We start from the raw sequence: 25,297 nt of genomic DNA on the forward strand, positions 1-25,297 counted from the left end.
TGTAAATTGATACAGTCACTATGGAGAACAGTACAGAGGTTCCTTAAGAAAATAAAAATAGAACTACCACTTGATACCAGCTTCCCTGGTGGCTCAGAGGTTAAAGTGTCTGCCTCCAATGCTGGAGACCCGGGTTCGATCCCTGGGTCGGGAAGATCCCCTGGAGAAGGAAATGGCAACCCATTCCAGTATTCTTGCCTAGAGAATCCCATGGACTGAGGAGCCTGGTGGGCTGCAGTCCACGGGGTCACAAAGAGTTGGACACGACTGAGTGACTTTACTTACTTACTTACCGTTTGATCCAGAAATCCCTCTACTGGGAATACACCCTGAGAAAACCATAATTCAAAAAGACACATGCACTCCAATGTTCATTGCAACACTATTTACAGTAGCCAGGACCTGGAAGCAGCCTGAATGTTCACTGACAGATGAATGGATAAAGAAGACGTGATATACATATACAATGGAATACTGTTGTTGTTGTTCAGTGGCTAAGTCATGTCTGTTTCTTTGCAACCCCATGGACTGTAGCACACCAGGCTTCCCTGTCCTGCACTATCTCCCGCAGTTTGCTCAAATTCATGTCTATTGAGTTGGTGATGCTATCTAGACATATCATCCTCTGCCACCTCCTTCTTTTGCCTTCAATATTTCCCAGCATCAGGGTCAATGGAATATTACTCAGCCATAAAAAGGAGCAATATTGGGTTATTTGTGAAGATGTGAATGGACCTAGAGTCTGTCATACAGAGTGAGGTAAGTCAGAAAGACACAAATACCGTGTGTGTGTGTGTGTGTGTGTGTGTGTGTGTGTGTGTTAGTCACTCAGTCATATCTGACTCTTTGCAATCCCATGGACTGTAGCCTACCAGGCCCCTCTGACCATGGAATTCACCAGGCAAGAACACTGGAGTCAGTTACCATTCCCTTCTCCAGGGAATCTTCCCAACCTGGGGATCAAACATGGGTTTCCTGCATTGCAGGCAGATTCTTTATGATCTGAGCCATTGTATATTAATGCAAATATGTGAAGTCTAGGAAAATGGTACTGATGAGCCTATTTGCAGGGCAGGAATAGAGACAGAGATAAGGACAGACAGGTGGGCGTGGGGGAGATGAGTTGGGAGGTTGGGATTGATGTGTGAAGTACACAGCTAGTGGGAGCCTGCTGTAAAGCACAAGGGGCTCAGCTCCACACTCTGTGGCGCTCTAGGGCGGTGGGGCGGGGGATTTGGTGGGAGAGAGGTCCGAAAGGGCAGTGTGGAAAACAAAGAGGGCAGCAGACTCTAAATGGAGCTATTACCTATGCTGAGCCCCAAGTCCCCAGACTGAGGCTTAATACAATCAGAGTTTTGATTCCCATGGAAGAGGAATCTTAAACTAGACCATCAGGAATCACCTGATCGGTGTTAGTGGGGTGATCTGCCTGATAGACCCCTGCCAGCACCTAAAGGAAAGTAACTGTGCGGTAATCAACCCACTTCTTTACCTAGCATAGCATCCTTGCTCCTGCTCCCTTCTCCCTATAAAAGTCTTTCATCTTGTACAGCTCCGCAGAGCTCCTTTCTGTCTGCTGGCTCAGATGCTGCCTGGTTCATGAATTGTTGAATAAAGCCAGTGGAGCTTTAAAATTTACTTCTGTTTGTTTTTCTCTTGTAATAAAAGCTGTCTTTATATTATTGTGCTTAGTCGCTCTGTCGTGTATGCTCTTTGCGACCCTGTGGGCTGTAGCCCACCAGGCTCCTCTGTCCACGGCAATTCTCCAGGTAAGAGCTGGGGTGGATTGCCATGCCCTCCTCCAGGGGATCTTCCCAGTCCAGGGATCGAACCCAGGTGTTCTGCACTGCAGATGGATTCTTTACCGTCTGAGCTACCAGGGAAGCCCGTCTTTATGTTACAGGGAGTTTTAGCCAAGAACTTAGAAGAGTAGAGGGCAAATTCTTTTTCTTCTCCTACAAAGACTGAGAACCACCCACAGGTTTGGGTTCATCTTAATCCAGTTCTGCAAACAACCGGCTGGGAGACCTTGAGCCCTTGGCTCAGCTAACAGAAATAAGTTGCATGGCCAGGATTTGAATCCATGCATGTGTGATCCCAGCTTCCCTGGTGGTTCAGGCTGTAAAGAGTCTGCCTGCCAATTCAGGGAACATGGGTTCACTCTGGGTAATCTCCTAGAGAAGAAAACGGCAACGCACTCTGGAATTCTCGCCTGGGAAATCCCGTGGACAGAGGAGCCTGGCAGGTTACAGTCCATGGGGTCACAAGAGAGTCAGACGTGACTGAGTGACTTGCACTTTCATGTACGATCCCAGACTTCTGGATTCCTTGGGTCTGAAGGAGTGACTTGCTGCTCTCTGGCGTGTGCGCAGGCTCCTCAGCTCCATCTGGAATCTACCTGTCTCGCTCCAACTGCGCTTCTGGCTAGGTGTCGTCCCTCCCACCGCCTTCTGTGTCCCAGAATCCAGACTTTGGGACACTCTGTTTTCTTGGGTCCTCCTTCTTGTCTCCATGTTTAACTTTGTGGGAGCCATGAATTAAACAGGAACCAGATATGATTTATTAATTCCTAACCTACGATCATGCCCAGAGGCTTGTAGGCACATGCTGTAAATCACAAAGAATAATAATAACAATAAAAAAGAGTTCTCTGTTGAAAGCTGCCTTAAGGGACATCTGTCAGCCTGTCAGGGACCCCCAGAGAGCCAACTTCCTCCCTCCTTATTCCAGAATAAACTGCAGGAAGAGGAATCTATAAGTGACAGGAGCTTTGAGGCAGATGGAGAGAAATTCGCAGCTTTATCCACCTTCTTGGCTAGCCATGTCACTTTGACGCTTTTTTCCTACAAAAATAAGGAATTTATACACCAATGTGCCAAGCCCTTTGCATAGATGATCAAATGCAATATTCAAACAACCCAATGAAGTAAATACTCAAGCTGTCCTTACTTTCTCCAGGAGGACATGAGCATAACTCTAAAAGGATAACTCTAGAATGCACAGCTTATAACTGATAAGCGAAGATAGAAGTCCAAAGGCATATGGTTTTGAAGCCTGTGCTTTTTTAACCATACTAGAAGCTTCTAAATCCTTCTTGAAAACCTATCTTGAGCATTCTGATATCTGGAGGTCCTCGAGACCACTCTGCAACTTGGAGTGGGGGCTTCAGGGACTTCAACTCCTTGGCCAGAGATGGAGGCCAGGTCGTGGAGGTGTGAGCAGGAAACCCAGCCACTAGACCAAAGGCTGGTCACAAGGCCCCGGGCCTTTTGGCTTTGCCAAAAAGAATCCCCACAAAAATGAAAAGTAGTGAAACTAGGAAAGTGTTTATTGGGAGGAAAAGGAGTATAGTATATGTGGATAGACACACAAGCCAGCTCAGAGAGCGGGTTCCCGAGTTGCCCCTCGTGGCGATTGAAATCACTCACAAGGGGCATTTCTTCTGGGTTTCCTTTGGCCAATCATTTCGATTTGCCTGGTTCACGGTCCATATTTGGTGTGTCTCAGGATCCTCCCATGTGCACACACACGTCTCTTAGCCAAGAGGGATTGTACCGCAAAAGCCTGTGTATAGCCTGGACTAATTAGCATCACTCTCCTTTGACATCCAAGGAGTCTTTCTGCATGTGCATGGTCAGGGAGGTCTCCTGACTGCAAGATGAGGAATATGTGGTCTGGGGAGGGTCCAGCCTCCTCTCCTAATTCTCCTGTTGTTCTCTTCTTAGAGTTCCGGTCCACAGGAATCTCCAATCACTTTACCCTGGGAGTGGGGCATCCACCCCCTGCCTCAAATCCAACAAAAATCCCAAACCTGTGGTCCCGCGGTAAGAGAGAATTAGGTCGGTGAGAATACACTGCCCTGGCTCCCTTCCACAGGAGGCTGATGAACGTCTCTTACTCACTCAACAAAGCCTCCCCGGCTCCCACCCTGAGCCCGGCACTAGACTCATCACTGACAGTCAGGACAAGGCCGAAGCTTTGACAGTCTAGGAAATCTAGGAAAGGAAAACAAGGAAACAAATACAGCAAGCATTTTGGGGTGTTCTCAGGAAGTTGAAGGTACATTGAGAGTACGTAGGGGAGATGAATCTGGGGTACATAACCCCAAGGGATCTCAGAGACACTGTAGCGGACTAATAGGCATAGACCCTGCCCACTTCCCAGCTGAGTGATCTCAAGCCCAACACTTAACCTCTCTGAGCCGCAGTTTTCCTCAGATGTTAATTGTGGATAATGCTATTTTGCAAGGTTCTAACAATTAAATGAGATAATGCAGACCCTGCCCCTTGTTCTTCCCACCATATCTTACTCATTATCAAGTCCATGTGAATTCTACCCCTTAAATGCTCTTTGATTTCATTACCATCTCTCTGAAACCATTTAGAAAAAATTTTTTTTTAATTTTTTGGCCATTCCTCATACAGCATGGGCCTCCCAGGTGGCTCAGTGGTAAAGAACCCACCTGCCAATGCCGGAGACATGAGAGACGTGGGTTTGATCCCTGAGTTGGGAAGATCCCCTGGAGGAGGGCATGGAAACCCATTCTAGTATTCTTGCTTGAAGAATCCAATGGACAGAGGAGCCTGGTGGGCTACAGCCGTAGGGTCGCAAAGATTCGGGCACGACTAAAGCGACTTAGCACGCACACAGCACACACACAGCATGTAAGATCTTAGTCCCCCGACGACGGGTCTAACCCATGCCCCTGGAGTCGAAGTGCAGAATCTTAACCGCTGGACGCCACCATTTTAAACAAGGTATTGCCACCTGTCACGTGGACTATCCCACCAACTCCTAACCGGACTTCCAAGCCTATTTGTCTCCTCTTTCAACCTGCTCCCCATCATGAAGCCAGGGTCATCTTTCCAAACCACAAATATGATCCTATCAACCACCATCACTCCCATCCTCTACCTGGGAGCCCTTAGTAGCTTCCCACAGGTGTCAGGAGAGATGCCATCCCTCCACACAACCTCCATGATCTGGCCTCTGCCCCCTTCTCCCATCTCCTCTTGCCCTAGGCAGCCCCTTGCTCCTAGCACTCCAGCCTTGCTGGGCATTCCTTCAAACCCTCTTGTGTACTAGGATCGGCTTCTGATCCTGAACATGCAGTTGCCTCTGCCTGGAATGTCCTTCTCTCCCTCTGATCTTAGCCCAGTGTCCCTACCCCAGGGACATTCTCCCTGAAAGCTGCCTCAACCACATCACACGCCCTATATGACAGTGCCTAATTAAACTGTGCCATTTGTGAATTCTAGTCTGTTTCTCCCTCCAGACTGTGAGCTGTCCGTGTCTACGTGCAGACCAGCGAGAGACCTGTCAGTTTGGGCTCACTGCTATATGACTGACACAGAAGAGATACATAGGAAAGATTTGTTGCATGAACAAACACATGATACTCGGTACGTTTTCCAAAAAATGTGTTTCTTTTTCTTTGCTTAAGAGTTCTTACACATGCAATTCAAAAAAGTAGTTCTTGCTTTGTGGTTTGTTTAATGAAATAAAGGATCTGTCAAGAGTCCTCAACAGTGCATACGCCTAGAATTTTCCCCTGTACAAGGGATGGCCAGCAGAGGGCCCCACAGGAGCAGCTACTGACGGCAGGCCAGTGAAAGTGGAGCTAGCGGGAGGCAGCAGACCCTGTCCCAAACCTGTCTCTCCTTGATCACCAACAGGTTGCACAAGGCAATGGGACTCTGGCCAACCATGTCCAAAATCCTTTTGATCTAGACTCAAGAAATATAGGGAGACCCAGAGCAAGAGATCGGAGGCCAGTGTAGATCATTTTAACACAGACTCACTCCTTGCTGCTTGATCTGTCGGTTTCACGGCGAAGAATTTGTAATCAAGAGCTCGCCCTGTTGGGTAGAATCACGCATGAGTGTTAGGGGAGATCTGCTTTCTTTGGGGGCCACTTTTCACTTGCCAGTCAGTAGTTTTATTTCCATTTTAATTTTCAGAGCATCTGCCCCCCAGCAACAGCCTGCGGTTTGGAATTCATGGCTCTGTTGTGCGTTTATGCACTATGCTTGCTTGTAATTGACAAATTTAAATTCTGGTCATATTTCATTTATTACAGAGACCCAGGGAAAAATCCTCGGTGAAAACCTAATTACAGCGAAAATGCCACAAGGTAATTGCTGTGAAAGAACTCCTGCAGCAACAGGGCTGAATATTTCATCCACCCATAAAATGATTATGCTGACAAGATTCTGAAAAATAATAAAATCTGTTTAATAAAAAAGAAGCAAAAAAATCAGTGTTTTTACACACAAAGTATTAAAACATCCTTCATTTTGGACAGATCCGAAGTCATTTGATTTTTATTCAAATGATGATCCACAGCCAAGAGAGTTCTTTCATAAGAGACAAGTTTCGTAATTCTCCCCACACCACGCGAGGCGGCTGTGAAGCTTTCAGGCCTGTTTCCTTCTAGAACCACCATGAGTGTGCTTTTCATTGCTCTCTTGAAACTTCGGTCTGTGCACCAGAATGAATCAGAAAGCACACAAAACAGACTACTCAGTGTTTAGGTTCTGTGGCTCATCCCCTGTCTCCTTGGCCACCACAGGAGCTGCCCCTCATTCGGAGGGCTTTAGAAGCCACAAGGATGTGACTTCTGCTGCCAGAGCTTTGCTGAGGGCCCAGGACACTGGCAGGTATAATGCACACCCTGGTTTCTCTGAGTCTAAGGATACCACTGTAGCAGGCCAACTCCTCCATTCAGTCACTGGACAAAGATCATTTGTGCCCTCATTATGTTGCAGGAATTGTGCTAGGCACAGGCTATGATGATAAGAGATGAGCAGACAAGAGTAAACAAGATGATAGCTTCTTGCCCTTTTAAAAGAGATACAGCAATAGCGAAAGAGGCCCACCCCAATGGAACTAAAAAGTAAGCAGAAACTTGAACAATTAAAATTAAATACATAAAATTCCAAATGAAATCGAGTATTGCATAGAAACAAATAAGGGCCTGGGAGAGATGATGGGGTGATACCAGAGGACAGTGATGGCTTCTCTGAATCCTAAAGTATGAAGAGAAACCACTATGGGAGGGTCAGAAGGAAACAACTGCAAAACAGCTGTGGGTATGTTCTAGGAATGAAAGAAGAGTGAGGCCAAAGGGAGACTGGAACTCACGTGGGCTTATAGACCAGGTCAGGAACTCTGTGTTTCTCCTGAGGTGGACCATAGGAAACCACGGGAGGGCTTTGAGCAGGAGATGACATGATCTCATCACCATTTAAAAGGCACATCCAGCTGCCGTGCACAGAGCAAGCAGAGCCTGGGGGCAAGAGCAGCAGTGGGAAGCCAGTAGGGCTGCTAGAGCAGGCAGCGCGGGCAGAAGGCGGTGGTCTCCAAGGCCAGGGGATGGCAGCAGAGCTGGCAGGAGGGAGTTGTTTTTTTATTTTTTATTTTTTAGCACAACCCGTTACACATAAAAACGTAAACCCAATAGTTAAAACTCTACCCTTTCACTGCAGGGTGCAAGGGTTCGATTGAAATAAGGAAGGTGCAAGGTGCACCCCCCCAAAAAGTAAATATTAAAGAAAAGAAAAGCATGTAAAATCTCAGACTTTGGTACTGGAGTTTGCAAGTGAAACTGGAAGCAGATAACAAAAAGGCTGGGAAAGAGAAGAAATAAAGACCTAAATTAGGAAGAGCCTGAAGCTGGACTACCCCTCCGCTTTTTCCTACCTCCAAGAATCAAGCGGCACTGTGTGTCTCTGTTTGCCGTGCGGGGGGCCTTACGTGGACATGATACATGGCTGAAGATCATATGCATACACGTATGTATATACGCAGTTGCTGTTGTTTAGCTGCTCAGCAGTGTCCGACTCTTTGCGACCCCATGGACAGTAGCCCTCCAGGCTCCTTTGTCCACAGGGTTTCCCAGGCAAGAATACTGGAGTGGGTTGCCACTTCCTTCTCCGGAATATATATATATAGTGACTGAATTCTGTCATCAGTACCAAAATAAGTTTCAACTATGATCACACATTTGATATAGGTAAAAGGTATACCTATTTGATACAGGTGAAAAATGTTCAATGAAGCCATAAGTCATATTCCTTGAAATACGGTCCACAGTTCACCTAGATTAAAATGGAAGAGGAGGGATCTAAAATGCAGATATAGGGAGCCCTACCTCAGATTTATAGATTCCCGGGTGGCAAGGTGGTAAAGAATAAATAAGTAAGCTAGAATAAATAAGTAAATGCAAAGAAAATAAATCACCCATAAATCTCACAATTCAGGGATAATCATTAACGTTTAGGTGTTTATTTTCCACACTTGTTCTTAAGCACATACGATGTTGTTGTTGAGTCACTCAGTCGTGTCTGACTCTTTGGAGCCCAAGGACTGCAGCACGCCAGAGTTCCCTGTCCTTCACCATCTCCGAGCATTTACTTAAACTCATGTCCATTGAGTCGGTGATGCCATCCAACCATCTCATCCTCTGTCACCCCCTTCTCCTCCTGCCCTCAGTCTTTCCCAGCATCAGGGTGTTTCCAATAAGTTGGCTCTTGGCATCAGGTGGCCAAATTATTGGAGCTTCAGCTTCAGCCCTTCCAATGAATAATCAGGTTTGTTTTCCTTTAGAATTGACTGGTTGGATCTCCTTGCCGTCCAAGGGACTCGCAAGAGTCTTCTCTAACACCACAGTTCAAAAGCATCAATTCTTCTGCACTCAGCCTTCTTTACAGTTCAACTCTCACATCCATACATGACTACTGGAAAAACCATAGCCTTGACTAGACAGACCTTTGTAGCAAAGTAGTATCTCTGCTTTTCAATACACTGTCTAGGTTTGTCTTTGCTTTTCTTCCAAGGAGAAAATCTTTTTTTCCCCCCAACTTTTCAAACACTTTAATCAACAGAATGGACATATACAAATGAATTTCAAAATGAAATCAATGCACCCAAGAGGGAGCTCTAACATGAGAGTACCTACAGCTCACAATGAGAAACCGGTCAGATGGAAGAAGGCCAGAGTCCAAAGCAGAGAGTGAGGAGGGACGTGTAAGAGGAAGGGCCCTGGGACCGGAATATCAAGATGTGCTCAGCGGACGTCTTCAACTTCCAGACGCCCCAAGGCGGTGGTGGTTTGGGACAAACATGGTATTTGGTCACGAAGAGCAGCAGTAGAGATCGGCTGTGTCTGGAATGCGGAGGGAGGTGAGACATCTGGGGAGACTGCAGACAGTCTATGATAAAGCGGACGCAAGTATGAGGGCGCGGGCGACGATAGGCGCCGACCAACCCGCAGCAACGTCCTATGAAAAATGACTCAGGTCACTACTTTAGTGGCAGATATGAAGTAGCTACAGGAAACTTCTGCGGAAAAGGTCCAGCTTATATGGAGAAAAATAGGCATTCGAGCACTGGATCATCGATAGCGCCACATTCAGAGCTGGTGGAGGAAAGGAGCTCTTTCTGGGTGACTTGCAGAAGGCCATTTTTCTTCACGGAGAGGACGGAAGCATTCAGCTCTTCATAAAGTTCTGTGAGACTTCATCTTGTCCTGTTTTGCCTTGTATTTGGAAGCGTCCCTGGGCTCACTGCTGGGACTGCTCCAATCGTCAGCTTCAGCTGTGCTCTTGTAATGGCGCCACGTGGACTTGTTAAAAACCGGAAGACTCAAATGCTTCACTTGAAAGGGCCTTCAAATAAATGACAGCATCAGTAACCACGCCTTCCATAGATCAATGAGCAAGCGTCTTTCAATTTCATGGCAGCTGTCAACATCCACAATGATTTTGGAGCCCAAGAAAATAAAATCTGTCACTGTTTCCATTGTGGTCCCATCTATTTGCCGTGAAATCGTTGGACTGGATGCCATGATCTTCGTTTTTTGAATGTTCAGTTTTAAGCAAGCTTTTTAACTCTCCTCTTTTGCCTTCATCAAGAGGCTCTTTAATTTCTCTTCACTTTCTGCCTATCTGAAGTTACTGATATTTCACATGTATATTTTTTCATTTAAAATGTGAGGATGCGCTTAGATTCTATTGTCGTTGACTTCATGAACATAATGTTTTGTTTTGTTTTGTTTTAATAAAGGCGCTCATCTGTCATTTCTTGGCTGGCTGAGGGTGAGGTGTGGGAGTTGGGGGCAATGCCTAGAGGGAGAAACATCTGATCAGGATCTATGTTTTTAATAAACAACGGAAGTATTGTTGCGAGATGGAGAGCTGACATGATAGAATTAGAAACATCTTATTTAAGGACAGAGAAGGTTTCCTCTGATTGGTGGATCTCTGAAAATAAATACAACGTGTGTCATGAATATGCCTTTGCTGGATGAAGGCATTTCCTAAAAAGCCGAGTGCAAAGAGTTTTCAGGCAAACAGGCATAGCAAGCAACTGTTATGCTTGCAAAAATAGCACCGTGTTGAATATTGACAGCTTTTGTCCATCTGCTTTCTCAAAAACCCAGCCTCTTTCTTGCATTGTAAGAATGTTGAAGGGAAGAAGCAGCCAAGTTCTGGCACAGTAAGTGTATGCATTTTTTAATTTTAGACATCAAGTTGGAAAGCCTCAGTATTTTCTTGGCTTCCATACCTACTGAATCTATAGTCCTGCAGACTGTTTGCTTTGCTTTTCAAGGTTGAAGTGTTTGGGGCATAATGTTGCCAGATTTAGCAAATAAAAGTGCATAATTCCAAGTTAAATTTCATTATTACATAAATTTTTAATATAATTATCTGCCAAACAATATTCAGGACATACTTACAATAATAAAATTATCTGAAATTGTTTAACTGAAATTCAAATGTAACGGGATGTCCCATATTTTATTGGCAACTCTATTTGGATAACTGCCTATTTCAGAGGAAAATGTTGGCACAGAACTTTAATTTCTTTTTTCCCCAGCTTAATTGAAATATAGTTGCATATAACATTATGTAAGTTTAAAGTGTACAGTGTGATATTTGATACATGTATATATTGTGAATTGGGGGCAGGAGGAGAAGGGGACGACAGAGGATGAGATGGCTGGATGGCATCACCGACTTGATGGATGTGAGTCTGAGTGAACTCTAGGAGTTGGTGATGGACAAGAAGGCCTGGTGTGCTGTGATTCATGAGGTCGCAAAGAGTCAGACACGGCTGAGCCACTGAACTGAACTGATAAATTGTGAAATGTTTACCACAGTCAGGCTAGTTAGCTCATTCTTCAGTTCCCATGATGACCATTTTGTTGTTGTGATGGGGAGAGCATGAAAGCTCCACTCTCTTTCAAGAACACAGCGTGGTATTATTGCTCAGCTATAGTCACAATGCTGTACACTGGGTCCCTGGAACTTAAAACTAGTACCTCTTGACCAAATCTTCCCATTTTCCCCACCACTCAGCCTCTGGTAATCACCATTCTACATTCCATTAGATTCCCTGTATAAGTGATAGCATATCGTATTCATCTTTCTCTGTCTAAAAGATGAATTATGCTCATTTCACTGAGTATAACATCCTCAAGGTCCATTTCTGCTGTCACAGACAGCAGGATTTTTACATAAAATAATTTCTTAATTAGAAATCAAAATATTTTAGTTAATGCAGTGAGCTATGTGTATTTTGTTAATAACTTCTTCCTGGTATGCAGCAAAGTGATTCAGCTATATATATATATATATATATATATATGTATATATATTTCTTTGTTGGAATATAATTGCTTTACAAGGTTGTGTTGGCTTCTGCGATACCAGTGTGAATCAGCTATACGTACACATGTGCTAAGTCACTTCAGTCGTGTCCGACTCTGCAACCCCATGGACTATAGCCTGTCAGACTCTCCGTGGGATTCTTCAGGCAAGAATATGGGAGTGGGTTGCCATGCCCTTCTCCAATATGTACACACATATCCCAATAACTTCTTTCTAAAGTTTGGAAGTATTTCTTTCAGAGAAAAGACAATGACTGTGTCCAGTGTAACCGCAGCTGCTTATGGAAGACAGAAGGCAGGACCGCCTACCCCCACTTTAGGCCACCAGAGGCAGAAGCCACGCACTGTCTTCCTTCCTTATCTGATTGGCCTCGAGGAAAGCATTGGCTCTTCTAATGCACGAGAATGTCCTTGATCTTTTGGACACTGGCCACGCTCCTCGGGTAAGGATCTGAGCCTGCCACATCTGCGTACACAGGAGTTGTGTAAAACAATATTCAGAAAGGAGTTGATGCTCCAGCAGGAAGTCAGCCCTCAGAACAGAGAACAGCACTTGTAATTTACAGTGAACAGGGGGAGGATGGGAATGGGAGCTCTGAGAGCAAGGGGAAGACAGGAGATAATTTACTCAATTTGTTTTCCTAGAAATGAAGACTTTATGTCAAGAATTTGTAATAAAACTAACTGAGGCACTCACACCCGGCTCCATAAAATGCTTAATCACCTTGTTGTTCTATAACAGCTCTTCTCTTGATGGAGGAATTTGCCAGCTTTTTAATCTCCCTTATTTGATTAACAATAGCAAACAACAGCAACCTGTGTTGGGTTTCAGTAAATGTTGGATCTACAGACTTATTAAGGAAGATAGATTTATTTTAGGGCCTCACCTATAATGGTCTCAAGCCTTAAGCAGCAGATCATGCTTTTAAAGTTTTATGTTATGGGGGAGGGGCGGGGGAGAATCTATATCTACTTGCGGAGGAAAAGCACATCAGTAGGCAGTCATCATTGTTCCAAGACATTTTTGTGGAGGAAAATATATTACTGCAGTATATCTTTTTCTGAGTCCGGATATCTTTTTTCCTTTTTTAACATTAATTTAAAAGAAACACAAAGCTAATTCTTTTTTTAAATAAAAGGTTTAATGATGATCTTTCCCCAAGTTTGAATCTACTCATAAGAAGTGATTAACACTATGGTGGGTAGAAGGTCTTTAAATTTAATTGAAAGTCCTGTGAACAGAATCCTAGTCCACAGGTGTCTGAGCTGAAGCAGGTACTGCAAACTCTTACTGGCCCCTGTGAATGAGTGGATTCAGTGTGTTTGGGACAATGGGGCCCCAGAGACACCACATCCTACTCAGCACCAGCCCCCATCGCTCCTTGATTTTCATCATTGTCAGCCTTAATGCTATCTCAGCCTGCCTATGTTTTTCACCCTCCTTCTCGTAAACACCTTCTTTTGCTGTTGTCTTTGTGGAGTTTCCAAACACACATCTGAATTCATGCAGGTCTGAGGTGAAGTTTTCATTACCTGCATCAATTAAGGAGAGGCAAAAAGACACATCCAGGAAGATATTTGTTAAGGTAGTTTTATCCTGAAATTATTATGATCTTCCTTCCTTTTCTTCTTTCCTTTTTGATGTTGAATTATCTCTGCTTGTATAGATTAGTGTAAGTTATTTTTGTTTTATTAATGTCCCTCATTCAGAGGTCACTCCACGTTTATATGTTTCTGTGTGTATTTGTGTGTGTGTGTGTGTGTTCACATTCAATGATCTGAGAAGCCCATGACATTATGGATCTATGATGTGTTTGTTTACATCATGTATCAAGAGATGGTATCCTGGTCCGGGAAACAATTTGGTTCAGCGAAAAGCACAGAAGGTTCTGGAATCTCAGACAGGATCTGAGACTAAATCTGGTTCTTATGGCCTCTGAGCAGGCACTAAGCTCAAGCTTCACTTTCTATACAATCAGGAAGGAAATGGCAACCCACTCCAGTATTCTTGCCTGGAGAATCCCATGGACAGAGGAGCTTGGTAGGCTACAGTCCACGGGGTCACAAAGAGTCGGATACGACTGAGTGACTTCACTTCAGGGTGATAACAGCTCCCTGAGAGAGTTCCAGAAGATGAAAGCTTCTAACAATGTGCTAAGTTGCTTCAGTTGTGTCTGACTCTTTGAGACCCTATGGACTGTAGCCTGCCAGGCTCCTCTGTCGATGGGATTCTCCAGGCAAGAATACTGGGGCGTGTTTCCAGGCCCTCCTCCAGGGGATCTTCCTTACCCAGGGATCAAACCTGAGTCTCTTCTGTCTCCTGCATTGGCAGATGGATTCTTTACCACTAGCGCCACCTGGGGAGCCTCTAAAAGAATGTTTATTTTCTGAGCTTCTGTGCCTCTTTGTCCCCCTTTTCACCACTTGGAGAAATAGATCTAAAAATGCTCAACACACATATCAGAAATAAGAAAATGCAAGACTCTGACACTAGCAAGTGTCCACAGTTAAAATGGTGAGTTAGGGAAGCACTGGCAGAGAGTTTGAAATTACAGAACTGGGTAGGCTCAATTCTGGAAAAGGCCTTCCAGGATTAAGTTTTGAAGATACCCCTAGCAAGTTGAGGAGAAGGCAATGGCACCCCACTCCAGTACTCTTGCCTGAAAAATCCCATGGACGGAGGAGCCTGGTGGGCTACAGTCCATGGTGTCGCGAAGAGTCTGACACAACTGAGCGACTTCACTTTCACTCTTCACTTTCACGCATTGGAGAAGGAAATGGCAACCCACTCCAGTGTTCTTGCCTGGAGAATCCCAGGGACGGGGGAGCCTGGTGGGCTGTCGTCTATGGGGTCGCACAGAGTCGGACACGACTGAAGTGACTTAGCAACAGCAGCAGCATAGCAAGTCGAGTATGAAGTCGTTTTTTCTTTAATATAGTTGAAGTGTAGTTGATTTACAATATTAGTTTCAGATGTACAACATAGGATTCAGTATTGTTACAGACTGTACTCTACTTAAAATTATTACAAAGTAATGGCTATATTTCTCTGTGCTGTGTTCTTGTTGCTTATCTATTTTATGAATAGTAGTCTGTATCTCTTAATCCCATACCCCTATTTTGCCCCACCCCTCTTCCCTTTTCCCCCTAGTAACCACTAGTTTGTTCTTCGTATCTGTGAGTCTGTTGCTGTCTTGTTACATACATTTGTTTGCTTTCTTTTTTTAGATTCCACAGAATGGAGAAGTCTTCAGGGATGGATGGTATATTGGACAGCAGTTAATATTATGTTCAGCAATGTGTGGGACATATACTACTAAGGATCTGAGAGCTGTTTTATATGGTGCAGAGGCATTAAACAATGTGTAATCACACTGTTATTCCCCATCCAACTCTTTCAGTTCTCCTGACTACATCAAGAAGAAAGTCTCAGTTTGTACTAGACTAACTTTAATATTTCTCTAATATTAACACATTTTAACAAACAGATCAGGGTCATCAAGAAGTAAAATGTCTAGATGATTGTTTTATTTACACAGTCTTCATTTTTCTTATTTCCTCTGCTTAACTTTTACTCCATACTAAATTATAATAAACTCCATGATATTAAAAAAATTAAGTAATTTAAATGTCAATGAAAGTAAATTTAAAATATTAAAGTAATAAAAGAGGTGTTACACAGCTAGGGCAAGCAATTGTAACAGCAGCCCAATAAGGAGTGATATTTAGAAAAACTGATTGGGCCCATCTCTCTCACAAGGAAACAGATGAGGAAACTGAGATTCAGAGAAAACAAGTTTACTCTTTTCCAAGATCGCATAGCTACCTCTCCTTAGGACTGAAGCTCAGAAGCTCAGCCCTTCTATGCCCTTCCTCATCTAACTCTGCACCAGACAACAAATTCTAGTGTTAAAATGAAGCTGGTGAAAAACTAAAGTGTTCATTGCACAGTCCTGTCCTATTCTTTGTGACCCCCAAGGAATGTAGCCCACCACGATCCTCTGTCTATGGAATTATCCAAGCAAGAATACAGGAATAGGTAGCCATCGTCTTCTGCAGGGGACCTGCCTGACCCAGGAATCAAATCCAGGTGTCCTGCATTGCAGGCAGATGGTTTACCATCTGAGCCACCAGGTTGGATATAAAATAAAAACAGACTGTGTGTTGCAAGTTGTTGGGAACCCACTGGTTCAAGAGGCTGCTAAGTGCAAATAAGGAAGCTTTAGAGAAGGTGGACTTGTGTAGAATCTGAATCTGAAGTTCATCAAGTCTAAGGCAATTCCTGAGGGCACCAAGAAAAATCTTTGAGTCACTCAAAGGCAATGGTGCCAGAAAATCCTCTTGGAATCCAGCAGAGACGGCTTGAATCCCAACTTCTCTACTTGGCAAGAGACCAGTGTATACCTCTCAGCTCATCTGTACAGCTTTATAAGAGTGATAATAGCTAACATTTATGGAGCACATCATCTGCCAAGCCCAGTGCGATGCATTATCTCACTTAACTCTCAAAAGAAGAAGGACAGTAGGCATTATTATCTTCATACGATCGCTGAGGACATCTATAGCTATACCAGCGCTGGAGTAGAATTTAAACCCAAGAAGTTTCAGTCCAGAGTCTGACCTTAACCACACTCCTATTCTGTGAAAATAAGAGCTGTAAAGCACCTAGCCCAGCGCCTGGCACAACAGTCGGCAAAATGCCTTCTCACTGTCCTCCTCTGCCCACACAGTAATGCTAGTCACTTCCTGCCACGCAACCAGAACTTTCTCTGCAGGGGCCTAGCCTGGGACTACAACTCCCAGGATGCACCAGGAAAAGACGCTGACCAATCAGGAAGCCCAATCTCACTTCCTCGGCCCAACTCTCACTCTCTCCACTTAACAGGGAGAAATTGGTGCGTCCCCACAAGGTCCGGGTTGTGGGCTGGCCTGGGTTACTGGGTTTTAAATAATCCTAATCCATCTGTGGTCTGTGTGGTGTAGGTGAAGACTGTTGACCTGTCCAGACTGCCTCAAGTTTCATCTTCAGCCTGGACCCAGTGCAGTTCGCGAGGTCTCTCAGCCTGTGGCTCCCAAGAGCCCGCTTTCCTCACAAGCACGGTCGTGTGTTGAGTCAATAAGGGATGGTTGGCTGGGTGGGTCCGGGCGCGTCCGTTGAGTCTGTTTCGCTTTGTTCCGATCTGGTTTGGGAGCGGAGGGCTGTGGAATCTTCGAGGCTGCCACAGGCGCCATCTTCAGACCCTAGACTGTGGCCCCAGACCTGAGGCTCCTCCCGGGCGTCAGACTGGAAGGAGGGCGTGGCTTTTAGAACGGGAAGAGGATAATGATCCCCCGTTACGGGACGGCCTGGCCTCCTGGCCTTTGGTCCCGGGATAGGGCCTTACTTGCGTTCATGCCTTCAGTCTATGGTATGGAGGGCTCCAGTGCTATTGGGCCCCGATCCTGGTCTCCACTTCCCACCTCCTGGAGAAGCGCCGCTTGGCAGGCCTCTCCAGTCTCAGGGTGATGGCCTGTCGGAGCTTCCTGGAGAAGGGTTGGCCAGCTCTGGCCTCGATCTAGTCCAAAGGGGCCCGTCCCCTTGCCACGCTGCCCTTTGACCCCACCTACCTCTGGACACCTGAGGGTCCTGGATAACTGGACCCCAGAGTGGGGAGGGTCAACTTTCTTGGGCATTTCTCCTTCCATTTAGTTTCTACTTACCTCAGGGTTTTTACTTTTATTTTTGCGTTCATTTCTTTAAAGTTCTTGAACTCCGCCAGCCCCAACCCACCTTCTTTGCTTTTTATCATCTTTACTTTCTCCTCAGACTTGTGTATCTGGCTTTGCTATACCCAAGTAAGATAGCTGCCATTCGATTTTGAGCACCTAGGGGCTTGTAGGCGGATGCAAAGTGTATTTTATTCATTGTCTGGACAGCAAACTATTTCTTTTACAGTGGCTCTGAAGTGAGTGAAATAGGATAAATTTCCTTGACTCAGGAAAAGGCAGAGTCGAAGAATTGATTCCAAGGTTAGTTTGTTCTCTTTTTTTTTTTTGGACAAGCAGCATAAGGCATAACTTCCCATAGTCTGTATTTCTGAAGTTGTGTGCACTAACTGTGGTTTATTCAAGCTATTTTGAGATACTTGAATGACTAAGGTTAATTTCTAGTGAATGAGGTAGAAACATCTCCATATGTTTATATCTGACACAACTGACTAAACATATGTTTTGTACTATAAAGGAGTAATCTGTTGATTAATGTATCTCAGCTGAATTAAAATATGCATTGCCCTAACTCCCAAAGCTAAAGTAGAAGTGTCCATGTTGCCATCTTCTTAGTCAAGGAATTATAACTGTGTCTTATTTTATGCCTTAATATGTACTTAAATAAATCATATATGGACCGTGTCATTCAAGCATAAGTTAGAGAATGATGCTTACATAAATAAATGTAGGGAAGATATTCTGAGATTGCTAAATTGTAAGGAAGTTTATGGGCTTCCCCAGTGTTTCAGCAGTAAAGAATCCTTCTGCAACGCCGGAGACCCAGGTTGGGTCTCTGGAGGGCATGGCAACCGACTCCAGTATGCTTACCTGGAGAATCGGATGGACAGAGGAGCCTGGTAGGATACAGTACTGCTGCTGCTGCTAAGTCGCTTCAGTCGTGTCCAACCCTGTGCGGCCCCATAGACAGCAGCCCACCAGGCTCCCCCGTCCCTGGGATTCTCCAGGCAAGAACACTGGAGTGGGTTGCCATTTCCTTCTCCAATGCATGAAAGTGAAAAGTGAAAGTGAAGTCGCTCAGTAGTGTCCGACTCTTAGCAACCCCATGGACTGCAGCCTTTCAGGCTCCTCCGTCCATGGGATTCTCCAGGCAAGAGTACTGGGGTGGGGTGCCATCGCCTTCTCCGAGGATACAGTACATAGAAGGGCAAAGATCAGAAAGGACTGAAGCAACTGAGCACCCAGACACAAGGTAGTTTTACAAGTTCTGAGGATTTCTGAAATGGGGACATCTGTATTTCCATTGTAAGGGCTCCATTGTATGGATATGGTTTGATTAAAGAAGCAGCCTCATCCTAAGAATTCTGGTTAGAGGTGTTTTCAGTTGGAAAAATAGTAACAAGTTGATGACTTCCTGTGTGAGAATTCTAACCATTTAAAGAAACTATAATTTCACTAAAATTTTAGTAATAACAGATTTTCTTCTTCCAGAAGTGCTGAAAATTTGAGTATTTTTATTTTATTTATTTATTTTTATTTTATTTTACTTTACAATACTGTGTTGGTTTTGCCACACATCAACGTGAATCTGCCACGGGTGTACACGTGTTCCCAGTCCTGAACCCCCCTCCCACCTCCCTCCCAGTACCATCTCTCTGGGTCATCCCAGTGCACCAGCCCTGAGCATCCTGTATGCTGCATCGAACCTAGACTGGCGATTTGTTTCTTATATGGTATTATACATTTTTCAATGCCATTCTCCCAAATCATCCCACCCTCTCCCTCTCCCACAGAGTCCAAAAGACTGTTCTATACATCTGTGTCTCTTTTGCTGTCTAGTATACAGGGTTATTGTTACCGTCTTTCTAAATTCCATATATATGTGTTAGTATACTGTATTGGTGTTTTTCTTTCTGGCTTACTTCACTCTGTATAATCGGTTCCAGTTTCATCCACCTCATTAGAACTGATTCAAATGTATTCTTTTTAATGGCTGAGTAATACTCCATTGTGTATATGTACCACAACTTTCTTATCCATTCATCTGCTGATGGACATCTAGGTTGCTTCCATGTCCTGGCTATTATAAACAGTGCTGCAATGAACATTGGGGTACACGTGTCTCTTTCAATTCTGGTTTCCTCGGTGTATATACCCAGCAGTGGCATTGCTGGGTCATATGGCAGTTCTACTTCCAGTTTTTTAAGGAATCTCCACACTGTTTTCCATAGTGGCTGTACTAGTTTGCATTCCCACCAACAATGTAAGAGCATTCCCTTTCCCCACACCCTCTCCAGCATTTATTGCTTGTAGACTTTTGGATCGCAGCCATTCTGACTGGTGTGAAATGGTACCTCATTGTGGTTTTGATTTGCATTTCTCTGATAATGAGTGGTGTTGGGCAACTTTTCATGTGTTTTTAAAGTATACATACATACTTCTGATTTGTACATTGTTTCTTTTTCGAACCAGATGATTAAGAATAATGTTACTGACCGTAAACTAAATGTGGAAGCCATAATTAAAAACATTAACACAATTTCTTTGGAGCTAAAGAAACTGAATGGTAAGTAGTAATCACTGAATTAAAATGTTTGCAACTCATTGTTATAAAAAGTAGTCAGTTTGTGCTTCTGCCGGGTGTAACTGAATTTTGCCTGTTCATTAGGATTTCTCTATTTCTTAAGCCATGTTTACAATGTAGTATGAACTCTGAAGATGCATTATGTTTGAGCATTGACCTGAAAGATAGCAGACTTGAATTTTCATCCCCAACATTTTATAAAAAGCTTCAGTTCAGTCACTCAGTCGTGTCCGACTCTGCAACTCCATGGACTGCAGCATGCCAGCCTTCCCTGTCCATCACCAACTCCTAGAGCTTGCTCAAACTCATGTCCGTCCATGGAGTCGGTGATGCCATCCAACCATCTCATCCTCAGTGGTCCCATTCTCCTCCTTATAGAAACCTTATGATGTCTAACTAACCCCTTTAAATTTACTCCTCATCCTTCCCTTCAACAAACTATTATACAGTGATGTCACAGTCTGCAAAATTCAGTATCTTTATCCACTAATCATTACTAAGTCTCTAAAGTTCCTTCTAAGTCAAAACTTGTAAGTTTGCTTGATTGTGTGAATTGATGATTCTAGTAGGATTAGGCCTTATAGATCATGATATTTAGTCACTCACCTTACAGACATATTCTGTAATTTTATTCCAGGCATGTAGAATTTCTGTGATTGAATATTTCATCTATTCTTGACCAAACATTTCCTGTGTTGAGAAAAACTCTCTCTGTGTTGGAAAACTCTCTCTGTTACCAGTCTATTCTATATTACACAGTGTCTCATCATGGACTAGCTAAAATATTTTCCCTGTTCCTTTCACCCATTGGTCATTTTTCTAACCATGAAAATCACTTAATATGTAGTTATTCTTATGACAACTCTTGATATATGAAGACAGCCTCTGTGTCAGTTAAAAGACCTTTCTACAAGTAACAAAATACCAATTTAACACTGATTATGCAATAAAGAAACAATAATAAGATTTAAGGTTGGGCAACCCTAAAGTTAATTCAGGGTTTTAAAGGTTTCATCAGGTGTTAGGTTTTCATATTTTCTGCTCTGTTATGTTCACTCTGTTTATCACTTCTCATGGTCATTACCTGCAAACATGATCATATACAGACATTCTCTCTGCCTGTGTCTCTTAAATAATCCTTTCTCCAGATCCCTCTAGCACATTTTCCCTTTCCTTTCATTGGCCAGATTTGCACCACATGTACATCCTACAGCAGTTACCACCAAGGAGACTAGGACTGCCACAACCAGTTTAGACCAGTCAGAACATACTGCTGAAACTGGGGAGAGGATCACCTCAAGTGCAATCAAGTTGTGCCCCAGGAAGAAGAGGGAAGTGGCTGTTAGTTGGGCACCAAGTAGGGAGTGCCTGTTATGTTTTTTCATGTATTCTCCTAAGCATTTCCCACATTTATGGCAGAAAGCGAACAAAACTAAAGATACTCTTGATGAAAGTGAAAGAGGAGAGTGAAAAAGTTGGCTTAAAACTCAAATTCAGAAAACTAAGATCATGGCATCTGGCCCCATCACTTCATGGCAAATAGATGGGGAAACAATGGAAACAGTGACAGATTTTATTTGGGGGGCTCCAAAATCACTGCAGATGGTGGCTACAGCCATGAAATTAAAAGATGCTTGCTCCTCGGAAGAAAAGCTATGACCAACCTAGACAGCATATTAAAAAGCAGAGACATTAGTTTGCCAACAAAGGTCCATCTAGTCAAAGCTATGGTTTTTCTAGTAGTCATGTATGGATGTGAAGGTTAGACTGTAAAGAAAGCTGAGCACTGAAGAATTGTCGCTTTTGAACTATGGTGTTGGAGAAGACTCTTGAAAGTCCCTTGGACAACAAGGAGATCCAACTAGTCCATCCTAAAGGAAATCAGTCCTGAATATTCATTGGAAGGACTGATGCTGAAGCTGAAACTCCAATATTTTGGCCACCTGATACAAAGAATTGACTCATTTGAAAAGATCCTGATGCTGGAAAAGATTGAAGGTGGAGGAGAAGGAGATGACAGAGGATGAGATGGTTGGATGGCATTACTGACTCAATGGACATGTGTTTGAGTAGACTCCGGGAATTGGTGATGGACAGGGAAGCCTGGCATGCTGCGGTCCATGGGGCCACAAAGAGTCAGACACTACTGAGCGGCTGAACTGACTGAAGCATTTCCCAAGCATTTCATGGACTGATCCAGGAATACTGCTGTCTCAGGTGATGTTAATAGATATTATAAATGGAATCAGTGAACTGATGATCAAATAATTTTGGGAAGGGCTTTATGCTAAATAATTCTGTCACAAATTCACAGTACCTATTAACAGAGGCTGTGAGGAGTCTGATGTAAAGGAATAGGGTTACCTTTGCTTAATTCATCATCTCTCAAAAGCAATCTCAACAGCAAGGATTACCTTTCTGAAATATAAATCTGCTAAAAATGCTCATTGGCTCATCATTGTCCTCAGGACTAAGTCCAGACCTCCTAAAATGGACTATAAGACCTTGAGATCAGACCCTGCCTACCTCTCCTTTCTGTTACCTCATTCTTCATTCCCTACACATTCCAGATTCCAGCCACATTGAACTATCTGCATATCTACATGTTTGCTCTTTTTTTGTGGCTGTGTGTTAATTATTACATGCATCTTCTCCTGAAGTGCCCACTCCACCTCCACAGGTTGCCTCCCCACCTCCACCTCACCTGGTTCAGTTCAGTTCAGTCACTCAATCGTGTTCGACTCTTTGCGACCCCATGAATTGCAGCACACCAGGCCTCCCTGTCCATCACCAACTCCCAGAGTTCACTCAAACTCACGTCCATCGAGTTGGTGATGCCATCCAGCCATCTCATCCTCTGTCGTCCCCTTCTCCTCCTGACCCCAATCCCACCCAGCATCAGAGTCTTTTTCCAATGAGTCAACTCTTTGCATGAGGTGGCCAAAGTACTCGAGTTTCAGCTTTAGCATCAGTCCTTCCAAAGAATACCCAGGACTGATCTCCTTTAGAATGGACTCGTTGGATCTCCTTGCAGTCCAAGGGACTCTCAAGAGTCTTCTCCAACTCCACAGTTCAAAAGCATCAGTTCTTCAGCGCTCAGCTCTCTTCACAGTCCAACTCTCACATCCATACATGGCCACTGGAAAAACCATAGCCTTGACTAGACAGACCTTTCTTGGCAAAGTAATGTCTCTGCTTTTGAATATGCTATCTAGGTTGGTCATAACTTTTCTTCCAAGGAGTAAGTGTCTTTTAATTTCATGGCTGCAGTCACCATCTGCAGTTCTTTTGGAGCCCAGAAAAATAAAGTCTGCCACTGTTTCCACTGTTTCCCCATCTATTTGACATGAAGTGATGGGACCAGATGCCATAATCTTAGTTTTCTGAATGTTGAGCTTTAAGCTAACTTTTGCACTCTCCTCTTTCACTTTCATCAAGAGGCTTTTTAGTTCCTCTTCACTTTCTGCCGTAAGTGTGGTATCATCTGCATATATGAGGTTATTGATATTTCTCCCGGCAATCTTGATTCCAGCTTGTGCTTCTTCCAGCCCAGCGTTTCTCATGATGTACTCTGCATATAAGTTAAATAAGCAGGGTGACAATATACATCCTTTACGTACTCCTTTTCCTATTTGGAACCAGTCTGTTGTTCCATGTCCATTTCTAACTGTTGCTTCCTGACCTGCATATAGGTTTCTCAAGAGGCAGGTTAGGTGGTCTGGTATTCCCATCTCTCTCAGAATTTTCCACAGTTTATTGTGATCCACACAGTCAAAGGCTTTGGCACAGTCAGCCAGGTTAACTGCTACTTATTAGTCACAGTTACTTACATTGGAAAAGTTTTTTTGAAGCCAGTATGTCATTTCTTCCACTTTTTCATATCACCTATCATACTATATTGTAATTGTATGTTGCTTACTTATCCCATCTCTAAAGGTTATTCCTAGCACTTAACCCAGTGCCTTTATATAATATGATTTTGGCCAACATTTATTAAATGAATAATTGATTTTGAGATGCTTGCACTTATTTAAAACAATTAGAGAAGCTTTAGATTCTTCTCAAACTAGATTGACTGTTCTAGTTTGGCAATTATTCTTTCATGAGGTAAAATAGAATAAATATGATCAATGTTTTCCTGAAAAGTTGTGGGATAGGCAGGCAGTGAAGATACAAAGGACTAATAGAGCCAGACTAGGAAGGTAGACTTCTGGTAAATATGGAAGATTAAACAAACACTCTGTTACCCCCACTTTCTCCCAGAAGTATTAATGTCAATAACTAACCCTTATAGCATCTACCATAATTCAGATACTCTTCCAAGAGCTCTACATAAATGGGCTGAATTGCTGTAACAACCTTATGAGGTTGGAAATATTACCATTGACATTTCAGTTCAGTTAACATTTACAGATATAGAAATAGATATAAAGGGATTAACTAACTTTCCCAGAGTTACACAGCTGGTAGACCTGGGACTTAAAATCTCACAAGTTGAAGGAAATAGTAGTACTAAAAACAAGGGTCTTAAGACAAAGTTTACATATTGGCTTACAAAATCCATAAGACTTTCTTACATAACCCATTGACTTTCTTTCCCCACTTGGCTACAAAACGTTGGCAGCCAGATTTACACACTCAGGCAGATTTTCCTTTCAGGAATCTGATAAGCCTAAGAGAAAAGACCTAAAGATACTCAGAACTGAGTTTCCTCAACAAAACACCCAGCCAGATCACCACACAATAATTGCCATGGGAAAGAAATTCTAATTGTCTTTTTGGAACGATAGTCTTAAATATGAGCAGACAACTATGGAAAAAAAGATGTTTGAGGAAAACATCTAATATGAAAAGCAGAGACAGAACCAGTAAGTAGATTCAATCAGTGAGGAGAAAAAGATTACAAGTGAAAATTAAAAACTCTTTAAGAAACTATCATTAATATCCACAGAGAAGTAAAAGAAGATGCTACATTTATGAAAAAGGAATAGGATACTATAAAAATATTTGGAGAACAAAATTAAAAGTGTGACAATAGAAATAAACTCTAGAGAATGGTTGAAAGATTAAATGAAGAAAATTCCCTTGAGTGTAGAGCAAAAAAACAGATGGACAAGGAAGTCTAACATTCCATAAGTAGAGTGTTAGAAAGAAAGAACACAGACAATGAATGAGGAGGAATTCATTAAAGAAATAATCTGAGAAAATTTTCCAGAGCTGAAGGATATTTTTTTACAATGAAAGAGCCCAGCGCAGTAGATAAAAATAGTCTTATACTAAAATACAATACTACAAAATTTCAGAACACTGGAAGAACAAAATGATTCTTAAATCTT

At 43.3% G+C, this 25,297-nt stretch overlaps 1 protein-coding gene across 1 annotated transcript; it reads left to right on the forward strand.

The window, feature by feature from the left end:
- On the forward strand, nt 19,778–22,547 carry C20H5orf58 (chromosome 20 C5orf58 homolog). The gene is given in 4 exon segments (XM_013972665.2): nt 19,778–19,943; nt 21,149–21,166; nt 21,169–21,346; nt 22,532–22,547. Coding segments are annotated over 4 exon segments (306 nt in total). The 5' UTR covers nt 19,778–19,849.

The sequence above is a fragment of the Capra hircus genome, chromosome 20 (genome assembly GCF_001704415.2).
Source record: "Capra hircus breed San Clemente chromosome 20, ASM170441v1, whole genome shotgun sequence".
NCBI classification, from domain to species: domain Eukaryota; kingdom Metazoa; phylum Chordata; class Mammalia; order Artiodactyla; family Bovidae; genus Capra; species Capra hircus.